This window comes from Oncorhynchus gorbuscha, linkage group LG22 (genome assembly GCF_021184085.1).
Source record: "Oncorhynchus gorbuscha isolate QuinsamMale2020 ecotype Even-year linkage group LG22, OgorEven_v1.0, whole genome shotgun sequence".
Lineage (NCBI taxonomy): Eukaryota > Metazoa > Chordata > Actinopteri > Salmoniformes > Salmonidae > Oncorhynchus > Oncorhynchus gorbuscha.
Genome location: NC_060194.1, coordinates 10,039,992 through 10,058,263, shown reverse-complemented (window position 1 = coordinate 10,058,263; position 18,272 = coordinate 10,039,992). Strand labels below are relative to the sequence as shown.

The following is an 18,272-nucleotide window of genomic DNA, read 5'->3' as shown; positions in this document are numbered from 1 at the left end:
AAGTGAGTACATTGTTTATCAACATTCAAAGAATGACTTTCCCCTTGTTCCTCAACTGTAGTATATGATATGCCATTTTCTAGCTCTGAGTCTCTACTGACCAAATCGAGCCGGTCAGTCACAAATGCTTGTACCAGTACCAGTTCAATATGCAAAGGTATGACATATTTGAGGTAGAGATTTACATGAAGGCAGGGTAAAGTAACTAAGCATCAGGATAGAAAATAATATGAGTAAAATAAACAGTAGCAGAAGCAAATGTATGTGAATGTGTGTGGCTATTTTGTGTGGGAGAGTCAATGTAGTGTGTGTGAGTGAGTGTACAAAACATTAAAGACACCTGCTCTTTCCATAGACTGACCAGGTGAAAGCCATGATCCCTTTTTGATGTCACTTTTTAAATCCACTTAAATCGCTGTTGATGAAGGGGCTGAGACAGGTTAAAGAAGGATTTTTAAGTCTAGCGACATTGATTTTGTATGTGTGCCATTCAGAGGGTGGGGGGGGGGGGGTTCAACTCAATATTAGTCCTTAATGTTTTGTACACTCAGTGTATAGTCTACAGAGTGAGCAGGAAAGTCAGTGCAGATAGCTAGGCACCATTAATTGACTATTTAGCAGTCTTATGGATCCCCGTAGGCTGTCTCACCACTGTCGGTGATCAGGCCTACCACCGTCGTGTCGTCAACAAACTTGATGGTGGTGTTAGATGTGCGTGGCCACGCAGTTGTGGGTGAACAGGGAGTACAGAAGGTGACTAGGAGCACACCTCCGTGTTGATGAGCTTTGAGGGTACTATGGTGTTGAATGCTGAGTTGTAGTCTATGAACAACATTCTCACCTAGTTATTTCCCCTCTTGTCCAGTTGGGAGATGGCAGTGTGAAGTTGTGGAGGAATGCGAATTGGAGTGGGTACACGGTGTCTGGGATGATGGTGTTGATGTGTGTCATGACCGGCCGTTAGAAGCAGTACATAGTTACAGATGTGAGTGCTACAGGTCATTTAGGTGGGTTAACTTGGAGTTCAACTTGAGAACAGGGACAATGGTCAGCTTGAAACATGTGAGACCATACAAACGCTCCACACCGCGTGGCCGCGGCCACCCTACTCTGGTGGTCCCAGCGCGCACGACCCACGTGGAGTTCCAGGTCTCCGGTAGCCTCTGGAACTGCCGATCTGCGGCCAACAAGGCAGAGTTCATCTCAGCCTATGCCTCCCTCCAGTCCCTCGACTTCTTGACACTGACGGAAACATGGATCACCACAGACAACACTGCTACTCCTACTGCTCTCTCTTCGTCCGCCCACGTGTTCTCGCACACCCCGAGAGCTTCTGGTCAGCGGGGTGGTGGCACCGGGATCCTCATCTCTCCCAAGTGGTCATTCTCTCTTTCTCCCCTTACCCATCTGTCTATCGCCTCCTTTGAATTCCATGCTGTCACAGTTACCAGCCCTTTCAAGCTTAACATCCTTATCATTTATCGCCCTCCAGGTTCCCTCGGAGAGTTCATCAATGAGCTTGATGCCTTGATAAGCTCCTTTCCTGAGGACGGCTCACCTCTCACAGTTCTGGGCGACTTTAACCTCCCCACGTCTACCTTTGACTCATTCCTCTCTGCCTCCTTCTTTCCACTCCTCTCCTCTTTTGACCTCACCCTCTCACCTTCCCCCCCTACTCACAAGGCAGGCAATACGCTCGACCTCATCTTTACTAGATGCTGTTCTTCCAGTAACCACATTGCAACTCCCCTCCAAGTCTCCGACCACTACCTTGTATCCTTTTCCCTCTCGCTCTCATCCAACACCTCCCACACTGCCCCTACTCGGATGGTATCGCGCCGTCCCAACCTTCGCTCTCTCTCCCCCGCTACTCTCTCCTCTTCCATCCTATCATCTCTTCCCTCTGCTCAAACCTTCTCCAACCTATCTCCTGATTCTGCCTCCTCAACCCTCCTCTCCTCCCTCTCTGCATCCTTTGACTCTCTATGTCCCCTATCCTCCAGGCCGGCTCGGTCCTCCCCTCCCGCTCCGTGGCTCGATGACTCATTGCGAGCTCACAGAACAGGGCTCCGGGCAGCCGAGCGGAAATGGAGGAAAACTCGCCTCCCTGCGGACCTGGCATCCTTTCACTCCCTCCTCTCTACATTTTCCTCCTCTGTCTCTGCTGCTAAAGCCACTTTCTACCACTCTAAATTCCAAGCATCTGCCTCTAACCCTAGGAAGCTCTTTGCCACCTTCTCCTCCCTCCTGAATCCTCCCCCCTCCTCCCTCTCTGCAGATGACTTCGTCAACCATTTTGAAAAGAAGGTCGACGACATCCGATCCTCGTTTGCTAAGTCAACCGACACCGCTGGTTCTGCTCACACTGCCCTACCCTGTGCTCTGACCTCTTTCTCCCCTCTCTCTCCAGATGAAATCTTGCGTCTTGTGACGGCCGGCCGCCCAACAACCTGCCCGCTTGACCCTATCCCCTCCTCTCTTCTCCAGACCATTTCCGGAGACCTTCTCCCTTACCTCACCTCGCTCATCAACTCATCCCTGACCGCTGGCTACGTCCCTTCCGTCTTCAAGAGAGCGAGAGTTGCACCCCTTCTGAAAAAACCTACACTCGATCCCTCCGATGTCAACAATTACAGACCAGTATCCCTTCTTTCTTTTCTCTCCAAAACTCTTGAACGTGCCGTCCTTGGCCAGTTCTCCCGCTATCTCTCTCTGAATGACCTTCTTGATCCAAATCAGTCAGGTTTCAAGACTAGTCATTCAACTGAGACTGCTCTCCTCTATCACGGAGGCGCTCCGCACTGCTAAAGCTAACTCTCTCTCCTCTGCTCTCATCCTTCTAGATCTATCGGCTGCCTTCGATACTGTGAACCATCAGATCCTCCTATCCACCCTCTCCGAGTTGGGCATCTCCGGCGCGGCCCACGCTTGGATTGCGTCCTACCTGACAGGTCGCTCCTACCAGGTGGCGTGGCGAGAATCTGTCTCCTCACCACGCGCTCTCACCACTGGTGTCCCCCAGGGCTCTGTTCTAGGCCCTCTCCTATTCTCGCTATACACCAAGTCACTTGGCTCTGTCATAACCTCACATGGTCTCTCCTATCATTGCTATGCAGACGACACACAATTAATCTTCTCCTTTCCCCCTTCTGATGACCAGGTGGCGAATCGCATCTCTGCATGTCTGGCAGACATATCAAGTGTGGATGACGGATCACCACCTCAAGCTGAACCTCGGCAAGACGGAGCTGCTCTTCCTCCCGGGGAAGGACTGTCCGTTCCATGATCTCGCCATCACGGTTGACAACTCCATTGTGTCCTCCTCCCAGAGCGCTAAGAACCTTGGCGTGATCCTGGACAACACCCTGTCGTTCTCAACCAACATCAAGGCGGTGGCCCGTTCCTGTAGGTTCATGCTCTACAACATCCGCAGAGTACGACCCTGCCTCAAACAGGAAGCGGCGCAGGTCCTAATCCAGGCACTTGTCATCTCCCGTCTGGATTACTGCAACTCGCTGTTGGCTGGGCTCCCTGCCTGTGCCATTAAACCCCTTCAACTCATCCAGAATGCCGCAGCCCGTCTGGTGTTCAACCTTCCCAAGTTCTCTCACGTCACCCCGCTCCTCCGTTTTCTCCACTGGCTTCCAGTTGAAGCTCGCATCCGCTACAAGACCATGGTGCTTGTCTACGGAGCTGTGAGGGGAACGGCACCTCAGTACCTCCAGGCTCTACACCCAAACAAGGGCACTGTGTTCATCCACCTCTGGCCTGCTCGCCTCCCTACCACTGAGGAAGTACAGCTCCCGCTCAGCCCAGTCAAAACTGTTCGCTGCTCTGGCCCCCCAATGGTGGAACAAACTCCCTCACGACGCCAGGACAGCGGAGTCAATCACCACCTTCCGGAGACACCTGAAACCCCACCTCTTTAAGGAATACCTAGGATAGGATAAGTAATCCCTCTCACCCCCCCCCCTTTAAGATTTAGATGCACTATTGTAAAGTGACTGTTCCACTCGATGTCATAAGGTGAATGCACCAATTTGTAAGTCGCTCTGGATAAGAGCGTCTGCTAAATGACTTAAATGTAAATGTAAATGTTGGGGGCATGCTTCAAGAACGCATTCTGGTATTCAGTGAATATTAACCCGTTTAGATGTTATGCTCACATCAGCCACAAAGAGCGAGATCATATAATAATCCGGTAAAACAGAGGCTTTCACGTAAGGCAGTGTTATATATTCCTCGATTCGAGCATAAAATACATCTAGCTCATTTGGGAGTTCTGCGTCGCTGGGCAACTCATGGCTGGGAATCCTTTTGTAATCTGTTATAGTTTGCAAGCCCTGCCACATACGACGAGTATTGGAGCCGGTGTAATAGGATTCCACCTTAATCCTATATTGTCCTTTTGCATGTTTGATGTCTCGGAGGTCGTAGCGGGCTTTCTGAAATCCATCCATGTCTGTGTCCTGTTCCTGTCCCAATATCAAAGATATTGCCTTTCTTATAGTCACTGTGGGGACAACATCGTCTATTAACTAATTGATGAAGCCCGTGAATTGTGGTAAATTCTCAATATCATCGGATGAATCCTGGAGCATATCCCAGCATGTATTAGGAAAATAGTCTTGTAGCCTTGCGTCTGCTTCATCCCAACACTTCTGTACTGAGCGCATCACCGGCACTTACTAATTGAGCTTTTGTTATGGAGACAGGAAGCAGGAAAATTGAGTCATGGACAGATATGCCAGACGAGGGAGTACAATAAAATGGGTCTAGAGTTTTAGCGCTCCTGGTGGCTCAGGTAGATGAGTTAATAAACGTGTGGTAGGATGGTTTTAAGCCTCCCTGCGTTACAATCTCCTCCCTCCAGAAACGCTGCCTCTGGGTGAGCGGTTCCTTGTTTGTTTATGGCCCCAGGGATGTTCGTTTGATAAGTGCGTGAATTTGCCTGTCCTGCTAAGCATTCGAAATGTAACAAGTACTTTTGGGTGTCAAGGAAAATGTATGGAGTAAAAAGTACAATATTTTTTAAAGGAATGTAAGTGAAGCCAAAATTGGTCAAAAATATAAATAGTAAAGTACAGATGCCCCAAAAAAACTACGAGTAGTAGTTCAAAGTATTTTTAATGAAGTACTTTACACCACTGCATGAGTCCATACATTTTAATTCATAGTTTTGATGTCTTCACTATTATTCTAATGTGTCCAAATGTTTGACTGGTACTGTATCTATGTTTTTGTTTGTTGTAATTATAACTTTGTAAAAAGTACACTTTAAGGTATTATTTTAAATATATTTTTTCACTTTTTATTTTTAGCTCATACAATGTAAAAGTATGCATTAAGCCGTCTGTCAGAGGAAACGTAGATATTAATAAATAGATTTATATAGCTTCCAAAATGTTTTTGGAGTACCAAGTTGGATGTGTGGTGCCTTCAAAACAGCACCCCTTGTCACTCATCTAGTGTAAATATAAATAATTGGTTCATACACTGTTCGAGTCAATACATATGCGATTTGGTTTGTATGGTGTACCTGATCCACTAATATTGACAAAAGGGAGAACAAGACGAGCCACCACTTTTATATGATCTACAGATGAGCACACAAAATCCATAAAAGCAATGCATTTTTTTTGGTTACCTTTATTACCTCTTATTGCTTCTCGCACAGATCCAAATTCTAGTTCTTCGAAAAGGCCATTCTAAAGAGTAATTAGTGAAAGGTGAATTTGGACGTTGCACTGGTGCCTGAGATTAATTAGATATGTGCCCGACCAGTAATCAGACACAGAATTTGAACAGGTTTCATTTGTCCATCCAAATACTAAGTAACAGTGATGGAGATGAGGCTTATGCAGAAAATAAAATCTTTGGGATGACAGACCTCTGAAATGTGCTGTGTGTGTGTGTGTGTGTGTGTGTGTGTGTGTGTGTGTGTGTGTGTGTGTGTGTGTGTGTGTGTGTGTGTGTGTGTGTGTGTGTGTGTGTGTGTGTGTGTGTGTGTGTGTGTGTGTGTGTGTGTGTGTGTGTGTGTGTGTGTGTGTGTGTGTGTGTGTGTGTGTGTGTGTGTGTGTGTGTGTGTGTGTGTGTGTGAGAGAGAGATATTGGCTAGGGCGAGCAGGGTCCCTGTTTTAGATGCAGTAAATAGGGAGGGCGGGTTAGGGCTGCGTGTCAGGAGCCTGGAGGTTGCTAGGCAACGCTGGGAAAGGCATGTGCTACTGCAGGGGTTCCCAACATCAGCCCTCAACTATCTGTGTGTTAATGTAGGTTTTCACCAATTCACTTCAATCTATGGGTGGCCTCTTAGTCATCATGCTTCATTTAAATATCCTTTACGCAATTGTATGAATGAGTGTGCACTAGGAGATGCCAAGGCATTGGAATTAAAATCTGTATATAGAATTTAAAAAACACTAGAACTGAATTTAGTTTGTCCTCTACTGTTCCACCCTCCAACCCCAATCCCTCTCATGGGTAAACTGGCTATTTGACCCTCTGTGGTAAAAAGACAACGTGACTGAAAGGAGTCAAGGGTTAAGCTGCCAATGAATTCTGGGCCCTTGTCTTGGATTCTTTAGGCATAACAAAACATTGTGTTGACATGTTTCTATGGCGCTCGGATGCTTCCAGCAACTACAAGGTGCCACTGAGTCATCACATTTCTGTGCCTTCGACGCTGTTACCACCAAATTTTCTCTAACATAAGATATCTGTCTGTGTCTACGACGTGTTGACATGACTCGAGGCTTTTCTGGCAGGGCGTTTCAGTGCTGGTGATGACTGATCTCATGACTAAGAGCAGTCCTAGGTTTTTCTTAAACCGTGTTTTTACACCTGGGTGATTCTCATGACGCATCAGCAAAAATCTAAAATAATTCTGAGGACTAAGATGTCTAGTTTTAGGCAAAGTGTCTTATTTCAAATACATTTCACATTTGCCCGAATTGTATATTTTCGCCCCAAATTCTCTTTACCGAAATGTGTACGGATTAAATTCTCAGGTCATTAAACTATTTTACTTTCGAAAAACCTAACATAATAAAATAATATATGCCGCTGTAGTTTGTCCATAAATCATAAAGGTATACAAGTTGATGTTTAGATAAAAATATATTTATTACATAAAACAGTGTCTCATTACGTAACACTTTTTCAAGTTCCTGTAAAGTTTTATTCCCCCATGACACATCATCTAGAGTAGTCATTAGAAGAGCACAAGTTAGGTTAATTTATTTGCTTCTATGTCTTCAGAATTAGGTTCTTATTTTCAAACACCCATTTACCCCACTTGGCCTTCTCAATACCAAAATGTCTAAAAAGCTCAAATGGGGGAAAATGTCAGTTTTAAATTTGATCCTAATTTTATTTGCATTTTTTAAAATTAAAATTAAATGTCAGTGGTATGTTTAACTAAGTCATTTTCATTAGGGGAGCAAAGTTTAAAATATTACATTTTTATAGTACATTTAGTAGTACATTTTACAATAGTACATTTTTTGGACTGTTGCAGTAATGAGAATTGTGGAAATTGTGGTAAAATGCATGATATGATCAAAAAATTATAATAATTCTAAAATTGATAAGTACGGATCCCAATCAGTGATCCAAGTGGAAATGTAGTAAAAAATTAATTCAGAATTTCAGTCATATGTTAGTTTCATGAGAATGACCCGCCTATAGGATGTGTCCAATTACACATGATGCAGTGTTAGCTCTCAACTAGGTATTGTTCAGTCCTTTTTTCCACATCAAAGCTCAGTGAGCATACATACACCTCAATGTATCTACTATGCCGAGTCAGATGAAACTTAAATTTCAACTCACTGCCCAAAGCAGCAACACAACACAGAACCAGGCACCGGATGTACTACACGACACCCTAACATACACAAGTGTTCCCACAGAGCCCCCTAGGACAATATCAATCTAAATGTATACAGCGTCATAAATAAACATTATCGAAGGGTATTAAGCTGCTGTTCTCAACCTTCTTTCAAACTAAATGGCCTAAGTTGGGAAACACTGAACATGCCATGAGAGTAGGGTCGTGTAGCTTACACCAGACACACAGGTTTTGTTTTCCCTCCCTAATGCGTCGTATGAAATGACTCACGCAGCCCAGCAAAGCATTCGGAGGGAGGCTGGACCTACCAGCAGGCGCTGGTGTAGCCTCTTGGTCCTCCGCAGGGTGCCCATGATGCGGCGGCCCATCTTTTTGGCGTACCACACCGAGTTGAGCATGCTGTTGCTTGCTGCCACTGCTGCTGCTATGTGTAGGTGCTGTGTCGACGCTGCTAACGCTGTTGCAGGCTTAGGGGTGGTGGTGGTTGGAGGGGAGAGGACAGGACAGGAAGAAGGTGGGGCTTCACTCCAGCTTCACTCTAGCTCCTCTCATCCGCCCTACCCTCCCCCTCTCACTCACAATCACAACGGAGGCTGTAGAGGCAGCGTCGGTGGGTGCTGGAGAAAGCAAGAGTTGGATTCTTGACCGAGATCGCAATAGGACGGACGAATGGACTTCACCTTTTTACCCCACAGGGTCTGAGGGAGTCCAGAGGAGCTTAAAGGCTGCTTATCGCTTTCACTCGCTCTTTAACGGGCACTTAAGTCTGCACAGTCGTCCAAATTAGAAAGTAGGCTCTGGACGTGACGGGAGAACCAAATCACCCTCCTGGGGCGGATTAACCTGTGGTGAAGGAGAGCAGCATGTTCATCTGATGAGACGAGTGTCTGTCCTGGTGCAGAGAATGTCAGACTGGTGCAGGGGATGGGAGACGGCGAGAGAGAGAGAAAGGGGTGTGTGTGTGTGTGTGTGTGTGTGTGTGTGTGTGTGTGTGTGTGTGTGTGTGTGTGTGTGTGTGTGTGTGTGTGTGTGTGTGTGTGTGTGTGTGTGTGTGTGTGTGTGTGTGTGTGTGTGTGTGTGTGTGTGTGTGTGTGTGTGTGTGTGTGTGTGTGTGTGTGTGTGTATGTGTGAGAGAGGGAGAGAGAGTGAGCTAGAAGATAGCGGTGTCCAAATCTTCATCTCTGAAATACTGCTTTATTAACCACTTCTTCCCCTCAAGCTTTCCTCTCTCTTCAATTCACTCCCTCTCTTCAGTCTCCCACCCGCCCTCACAATTTCAACGGGTTAGTGCTTGGTCAGATCCAGATGTGCTTGATGTCGTTTTCGTCCTTCTGTTCACATTCTAAAAATTTGTCAGCAGGGGAAGCTCACATTCAGATAACGCAGACATTAACGCTCCAGTGATGGACCGGGGAGAGGGGGGAGGGAAATGGGTTGGCAGTATTGAGCCCAGCATTCCACCACAAGGGGAGCAGAATGCTCTGGAGATTTCTCAGGAGTCTCATCCAAGAAAGCATTAACATCTATAGTCTCGGTTCTAGAAGTCCTCACCACATTACCAACGCTTACAGTGGCTTATTGCAATAGTGCAAGACATTGACGTGCATGGGTTTTCTTTTGGCATTGTTTCATATTTGGCTCACATAACCCTGGTGTGAAATGGAAAGTATGTGCAGTCACTACAGCATAGTGAAGAAATGCAAACTAATACATATTATTTTCTTTGGTGATAGTGTTTTTACTAATAACAAATTACTGAGTTCACTTTGGATATCACTAAATGCCGAATGAATACAGACATTCATTCAGCACATGTACTGACTGGGTTGTAAATCTCAGGGGTGGGATGGGACCCGTACTAAGTCTATCCCATTTTCCTTCTGTAATAGAAAGCCTCACTAAATATGTCATTTTCATAGGTTAAGCACTCTCCCCCCCTGCCTTTTTCTTCTCCTTCAATTGCTCATCCAAGGACCTCCATTTTCTTGTTGTCAGTTTTTCCTTTGGTCCGCATCGGCATTCATCTCTTGCGTTGCCATGGCGCTGCTTGAGCTAGAGAGAGAGGGATGTAGAGGGAGAGAAACATACAGTACTCCCTTTTCTACTCTCCTCCGCTGTGCCATCACTTTTTCCCTGTTTTCAGTGTCTTTCCGGGACAAGCAATTCCATTCATTTCTGTTATCAGTAGCGAAGATAGCGGCCACTGACGTCACTGATGGGGAAAGGGCAGCTCACGGTAATGCCATTGATGAATTGTGAGAGAACAATAGACTGAGGGATGGGAAATTGCATTGCCAAGGTTTCTCTGCGTATAGCCACCTGCTGTCATCACAGTCCTCATTATCAACGTACAAGCATTACGTGCACACACGTTTATTGGGTATCGGCTAAAGGGATGTATGGCCAATAGACAAATCTGAATATCTATTCAAGAGAATTGAGGTTCATCATATATTCTAATTCCATAAAAAACCTGAAAAATATATTCAATGATCTACAGTACCAGTCAAAAGTTACTCATTCAACATTTTTCTTAATTTTTTTACTATTTTCTACATTGTAGAATAGTGAAGACATCAAAACTATGAAACAACACATATGGAATCATGTAGTAACCAAAAAAGGTACTACATGATTCCAAATGCTGAGCACTTGCTGGCTGCTTTTCCTTCACTCTGCTGTCCAACTCACCCCAAACCATCTCAAATTGGGTTGAGGTCAGGTGATTGTGGAGGCCAGGTCATCTGATGCAGCACTCCATCCCTCTCCTGCTTGGTTAAATAGCCCTTACACAGCCTGGAGGTGTGTTGGGTCATTGTCCTGTTGAAAAACAAATAATAGTCCCATATCGTATCGCTGCAGAATGCTGTGGTAGCCAAACTGCTTAAGTGTGCCTTGAATTCTAAATAAATAACTGGCAACATCACCAGCAAAGCACCCCCACACCACCTCCTCCATGCTTCACGGTGGGAACACATGCCGATATAATCCATTCATCTACTATGCGTCTCAAAAGGATTTAGCTGTTGGAACCAAGAATCTCAAATTTGGACTCATCAGACCAAAGGACAGATTTCACAAAGGACAGATTTCCACCAGTCTAATGTCCATTGCTTGTGTTTCTTGGCCCAAGCAAGTCTCTTCTTATTATTGGTGTCCTTTAGTAGTATTTCTTTGCAGCAATTCGACCATGAAGGCATGATTCACGCAGGCTCCTCTAAACAGTTGATGTTGAGATGTGTCTGTTACTTGAACTCTGAAGCATTTATTTGGGCTTCAATTTCTGAGGCTGGTAACTTATCCTCTGCAGCAAAGGTAACTCTGGGTTTTCCGTTCCTGTGGCGGTCCTCATGAGAGCCAGTTTCATCATAGCGCTTGATGGTTTTTGTGACTGCACTTGAAGACACTTTAAAAGTTCTTGAAATGTTCCGTATTGACTGTCTTCATGTGTTAATGTAATGAGCCTACCAGATGAGCTAAATAACTTCTATGCTCGCTTTGAAGCAAGCAACACTGAAGCACGCATGGGAGCATCAGCTGTTCCGGATGACTGTGTGATCGCGCTCTCCGTAACTCATGTGAATAAGACCTTTAAACAGGTCAACATTCACAAGGCCGTAGGGCCAGACGGATTATCAGGACGTGAACTGTCTGTAGCCATGAAGTGCTTTGAAAGGCTGGTCATGGGTCACATCAACACCATTATCCCAGAAACCCTAGACCCACTTGAATTTGCACAACGCCCCAACAGGTCCACAGATGATGCAATATCTATTGCACTCCACAGTGCTCTTTCCCACCTGGACAAATGCAACAGCTATGTGAGAATGCTATTCAACACCATAGTGCCCTTGGCTCATCACTAAGCTAAGGACCCTGGGTCTAAACATCTCCCTCTGCAACAGGATTCTGGACTTCCTGACGGGCCACAACCAGGTGGTAAGTGTAAGTAACACATCTGCCCCTCAAGGGTGCGTACTCAGTCCCCTCCTGTACTCCCTGTTCACCCATGACTGCATGGCCAAGTACGACTCCAACACCATCATTAAGTTTGCCGACGACACAACCGTGGTAGGCCTGAACACCGACAACAACGAGACAGTGTATAGGGAGGAGGGGAGAGACTTGATTTTACGATGGACTGTCATTTCTCTTTCGTTATTTGAGCCGTTATCATAATATGGATTTGGTCTTTTACCAAATAGGGCTATTTTCTGTATACCACCCCTACGTTGTCATAGCACAACTGATTGGCTCAAACGCATTGAAGTAAGAAATTCAACAAATTAACATATAAGGCACACCTGTTAATTGAAATGCATTCCAGGTGACTACCTCACGAAGCTGGTTGAGAGAATGCCAAGAGTGTGCAAAGCTATCATCAAGGCAAAGGGTGACTACTTTGAAGAACCTCATTTTTTTGGTTACCACATGATTCCATGTGTGTTATTTCATAGTTTTGATGTTTTCACTATTATTCCACAATGTATAAAATAGTCCAAATAAAGAAAAACCCTGTTTTATTTTTACTGGTACTGTATGTGCCATGTCTCTATTATATGGTGGGCTTGTGTAAAAACGATGTGAGCAGAGGATACATCCATCTTGCTTGGCAGTCGATTTACCACTTGTACATTTCATCCACTCACCTACGAAGTTCAAATCACCTCTAATTTCATGACAAGCGGAGAAAACTGTAGCCTAAATTGCAACCGTCTGAAAAGCTCATTCTAAGGGGAAGATCAGAAGAATTTCCATCTCACATGAACTAATAAAGTATTATTTCTCAAATGAATGTTCAAGTGTCACTGAATGTGGGGTGAACATAGCCAAAATAGGCAGCTGTTTTCGTCAGGGTCGGGAGGATCCATTCTATTTTCACACCATGCGCCATCTTTTGACAATTGAGATAAAGAAACATATCAATCAAGGAATCCGACAGGAAAAGACTGAGGTCACAAAACCATGCTTATGCCTGCGCAGACATTAGCAAAGCCCAGAAGATTATATGGCATGAGCATGATGGCTCAGCTTCAGTACAAAGAGCATTGTTTGCCATTTTATCTGAAAATGTATCTTAATAGGAGAACAGCCATGCTCTACTTAAAGCAAAGGTGTACAGATGTTGGTCTGGGAAGCTCATTCACAGTATGGAGTCAGCCATCTTGCGTTGCAACACATAAACAGCCTCTCGATGTTGGTGATCGGCAACTTTGTCCAGTCAAAAGACAAAATGATTGTGTAAAAAAATCTGCCATAATAATAAAAAGTGAATTAGCTCAACGCCAACCGCAACTCATAGCCCTACCTCAAAAGTCAGCGGAGCATCTAAGGGTGAAGCTGGGAGAAGGTGGGTTACCTGGAATGGCGCCTGGCTTGTGTGGTAGGAGGTTGAGGAGGAGCAGGTGGGAAGGAGGGACGCCTCGTGGCTTTGGGAGTATGGGGCAGGGGCCAAGGGGGGAGGGAGCTCCTGCTGCCCTAATGTGGACGGCCCGTCAAAGATGCATTCCAGAGAAGCTACCTACAGAGGGAGGTAGGGGCACGGAACTCAAAGGGTTACCATATAGTACAATAAAAGGACAAAAAAGAAAGCAAGAGGGGATGGAAAGAGAAGGGGGGGGCAATACATAAAAATAAACTGCAGAGTGAAATGAGGAGAAAGAAAGTAGAAGACATAGAAGAGAAGGTAAGAAAAGGAAAATAATATGATGGGTTGTCTGCGTACACAGAGCACCTAGCATAGCAGTGTCATGGAGAGCTACTGTGTCTGCAGTTTCTTGTAGTGGACTGCCAATATCTAGCAAATGATTCATACAGTGCATTTGGAAAGTATTCAGACACCTTCACTTTCCCACTTTGTTACAGCCTTATTCTACAATAGATTAAATTGCTTTTTCCCCTCAGTCTGCACACAATACCCCATAATGACAAAGCGAAAACAGGTTTAGACATTTTTGTTAATGTATTAAAAACCAGCGGTCTAAGGCACTGCATCACAACGCTAAAGGCATCACTACAGACCTTGGTTTGATCCCGGGCTGTATCACAACTGGCCGTGATCAGAAGTCCCATAGGGCGTTGCACAATTGGCCCAGCAACGTCCGGGTTAGGGGAAGGCTTGGCCAGGGTAAGTAATCATTGTAAAATAAGAATTTGTCCTTAAACAGACTTGTCTAGTTAAATAAAGGATCAATTTAAAAAATATATATAAGTATTCAGACCCCTTGCTATGAGACTCGAAATTGCTCAGGTGCGTCCTTTTTCCATCATCCTTGAGATTTTTCTACAACTTGGAGTCCACCTGTGATAAATTAAATTGATTTGACATGATTTGGAAAGCACACACCTGTCTATATAAAAGGTCCAACAGTTGACAGCACATGTCAGAACAAAAACTCTAACCCGGAAGCTTACAAGGAATCCTGCTAACCCTTGTGACAAACCATCAAAAAGAGGGTGTCAATACAGGGCTAAGATTGAATCATACTACACCGGCTCCGACACTCTTATGTGGCAGGACTTGCAAACTATTACAGACTCCAAAGGGAAGCACAGCCGCGAGCTGCCCAGCGACACAAGCCTACCAGACGAGGTAAATCACTTCTATGCTCGCGAGCATCAGCTGTTCCGGAGTACTGTGTGATTAAGCTCTCCATAGCCGACATGAGTAAGATCTTTAAACAGGTCAACATACACAAGACTGCGGGGCCAGACGGATTACCAGGATATGTGCTCCGGGCATGTGCTGACCAACTGGCAGGTGTCTTCACTGACATTTTCAACATGTAATATGAACATGTTTCAAGCAGACCACCAAGAACACAAAGGCTACCTGCCTAAATGACTACAGACCCATAGTACTCAAGTCCGTAGCCACGAAGTGCTTTGAAAGGTTGGTAATGGCTCACAACACCATTATCCCAGAAACCCTAGACCCACTCCAATTTGCATACCGCCCAAACAGATCCACAGATGATGCAATCTCTATTGCACTCCACACTGTCCTTTCCCACCTGGACAAAAGGAACACTTGTAAGAATGCTATTCATTGACTACAGCTCAACGTTAAACACCATAGTAAACTCAAAGCTCATCACTATGCTAAGGATCCTGGGACTAAACACCTCCCTCTGCAACTGGATCCTGGACTTCCTGACGGGCCACCCCCAGGTGGTGAGGGTAGGTAGCAACATATCTTCCACGCTGTTCCTCAACACCGGAACTCCACAGGTGGACCGAGCACACCCCCATTCTCATCTATGGGGCTGTAGTGGTGTCCACATCAACAACAAACTAGAATGGTCCAAACATACCAAGACAGTTGTGAAGATGGCATGACAAAGCCTATTCCCCCTCAGGAAACTAAAAAGATTTGGCATGGGTCCTCAAATCCTCAAAAGGTTCTACAGCTGCAACATCAAGAGCATCCTGATTGGTTGCATCACTGCCTCGTACGGCAATTGCTCGGCCTCTGACCGCAAGACACTACAGAGGATAGTGCGTACGGCCCAGTACATCACTGGGGCTAAGCTGCCTGCCATCCAGGACCTCTACATAAGGCGGTGTCAGAGGAAGGCCCTAAAAATTGTCAAAGACCCCAGCCACCCCAGTCAGGCTGTTCTCTCTACTACCGCATGGCAAGCAGTACCAGAGTGCCAAGTCTAGGAGTTTTTACCCCTAAGCCATAAGACTCTTGAACAGGTAATCAAATGGCTACCCGGACTATTTGCATTGTGTGCCCCCCAACCCCTCTTTTACAGTGCTGCTACTCTCCTTTTATCATATATGCATAGTCACTATACATTAGTCACTATACATTCATGTACATACTACCTCAATTGGGCCGATCAACCAGTGCTCCCGCACATTGACTAACCGGGCTTTCTGCAGTGTGTCCCGCCACCCGCCGACCCCTCTTTTACGCTACTACTAATCTCTGTACATCAAATAAGCATAGTCACTTTAACCATATCTACATGTACATACTACCTCAATCAGCCTGACCAACCGGTGTCTGTATGTAGCCTCGCTACTGTATATAGCCTCGCTACTGTATATAGCCTGTCTTTTTACTGTTGTTTTATTTCTTTACTTACCTATTGTTCACCTAACACCTTTTTTGCACTATTGGTTAGAGCCTGTAAGTAAGAATTTCACTGTAAGGTCTACACCTGTTGTATTCAGCGCACGTGACAAATAAACTTGGATTTGATTTCGAAGGAATTGTCCGTAGAGCTCCGAAACAGGAATGTGTCGAGCCACAGATCTGGGGAAGCATCCTAAAAAACACAGTGGCCTCAATGATTCTTAAATGGAAGAAATGTGGAACCACCAACACTTTTCCTAGAGCTGGCTGCCCAGCCAAACTGAGGAATTGGGGGAGAAGGGATTGTCAGGGAGGTGACCAAGAGCTTCAGAGATGGGAGAACCTTCCAGAAGGACAACCATCTCTTGTAGAGTGGCCAGACAGAAGCCACATGACAGCCCACTTGGAAGTTTGCCAAAAGCACCTAAAAGACTCTCAGACCATGAGAAACTAGATGTTGTGGTCTGATGAAACCAAAATGTAACTTGCTGGCCTGAAAGCCAAGCATCATGTCTGGAGGAAACATGCACCACTCATCACCTGAGCAATACCATCCTTACGGTGAAGCATGCTGTGAGGATGTTTTTCAGCAGCAGGGACTGGGAGACTAGTCAGGATTTATGCAAAGATGAACAGTTTAAAGTACAGAGGTCCTTGAAGGTGGACCTTCAGACTGCGGCGAAGGTCCACCTTCCAACAGGACAACGACCCTAAGCAGACTGCCAAGAATGCAGGAGTGGCTTCGGGACAGGTTTCTGAATGTCATTGAGTGGCCCAGCCAGAGCCCGGACTTGAACCCGAAAATAGCTATCCAACCTGACAGAGCTTCAGAGGATCTGCAGAGAAGAATGGGAGAAACTCCCCAAATACAGGTGTGCCAAGCTTGTAGCGTCATACCCAAGAAGACTTGAGGCTGAAATTGCTGCCAAAGGTGCTTCAACAAAGTACTGAGTAAAGAGTCTGAATCCTTATGTAAATGTAAAAGTTTTTCATTGTTTTATAAATTTGCAAAAAATCCCAAAACCTGTTTATGTTTTGTCATTATGGGGTTGTGTGTAGATTGATGAGGGACATTCAAATCCATTTTAGAATAAGGCTGTTCCAAAATGTGTAAAAAAAAGTGGGTCAGAATACTTTCCAAATGCACTGTACGTTGAGCACTCGGGCAAAACCAATTTAACTTTAAGCAATTAGTCTACTTAATTAACTCAGTCAGAACAAGGCAATAATAAATACTGGCTAACCCATAGGCTCTCCAGAACCATTATTGATTGTACCGTTATTAACCTTAGACAATGTAGAGGTTACAAGAAATAGCATAGAGCTGTTGAGCTCTAGACAGAACATCAAGTCACTTTTTAACTCCTAGATTCAATTCTAGACAAAGCATTGAGCATCTTAACAGCACATTGAATAAACACCCAAGAGTGTTGTCTGAGCTGACTCATAAAGGTTTCTTTAAACGAATGGGCAAGTTTTTTCTCACAATGGGTCATTAAAACATGACATGACACACCTGCCATAACAATTTCTGACCAGGCTTTGTATGTTTATGACAAAATTACTTCACTGTCGTCACCACTGGCTCAGCCAACAGGAGTGGACAATGCAATGTATGATAAGATGCATGATCAACAGTTCATCTGTATGATCTCAATCAAAGAGACTGTAAACCTTATGAGCAAGAAACAGGACCATTTAACAGCGATCAATGCTTTAAACTGGAGGCAGAAATGTGCAAACAATTCAATAGATGACAATATGGTGGAAACAACGTAATGGCTTGATTTGATCTCTGGATGGCAGCAAAGAGTCATCAACTTGCAGGTAAAGTGACTATGTCCCAGTCCAGAAACAACCCCTTGCCTTATCCATGCACTTCATGTAGATTTGAAAGAATGATATAGGTATAAGCAATATGGTAGGAGTTGCACGCGACCTTCTTACAGATTAAGTTGTTTGGCTTATACCTATCCTTGGGCTTCTGAGTGGCGCAGAGGTATAAGACACTGCACTGGTTTGATTCCAGGCTGTATCACAACAGGCCGTGATTGGCAGTTCCATAGGGCGGCGCACAATTGGCCCGGTGTAGGCCGTCATTGTTTATAAGAATTTGTTCTTAACTGACTTGCCAAGTTAAAAGGTTAAATAAAGAAATCTGCTGTAAGTGTGTAAGGGGAACAGGGGCATACAATAGTAAATTATGCTACCATGGATGTTAAGTTAAACTGAGTCCAAACATTATATAGTATCATTGTTATAGCCTTACAGGCCTAGGATGCCATCAAGCAGCCATTGCACCTCCAGGTCTAAGTCGTGTTCCAAATTATGGTGATA

General features: G+C 45.0%; 1 protein-coding gene across 27 annotated transcripts in view; it reads right to left on the bottom strand.

Annotated features, from left to right (window-relative positions):
* dlg1b (discs large MAGUK scaffold protein 1b) overlaps window positions 1-18,272 on the bottom strand; it is a 250,592-nt gene that overhangs the window by 143,311 nt on the left and 89,009 nt on the right. For 12 of the 27 annotated variants that reach the window (XM_046321076.1, XM_046321075.1, XM_046321079.1 and 9 more), the window contains exon 5: window positions 13,209-13,370. The exons of 13 other annotated variants lie outside the window; for them this stretch is intronic. In XM_046321076.1, the coding sequence (XP_046177032.1) occupies window positions 13,209-13,370 (162 nt within the window). Of the gene's footprint in view, window positions 1-8,157; window positions 8,863-11,098; window positions 11,106-13,208; window positions 13,371-18,272 lie in introns of those variants that run through there. 2 more of the 27 variants (XM_046321104.1, XM_046321101.1) reach the window with 2 other exon arrangements.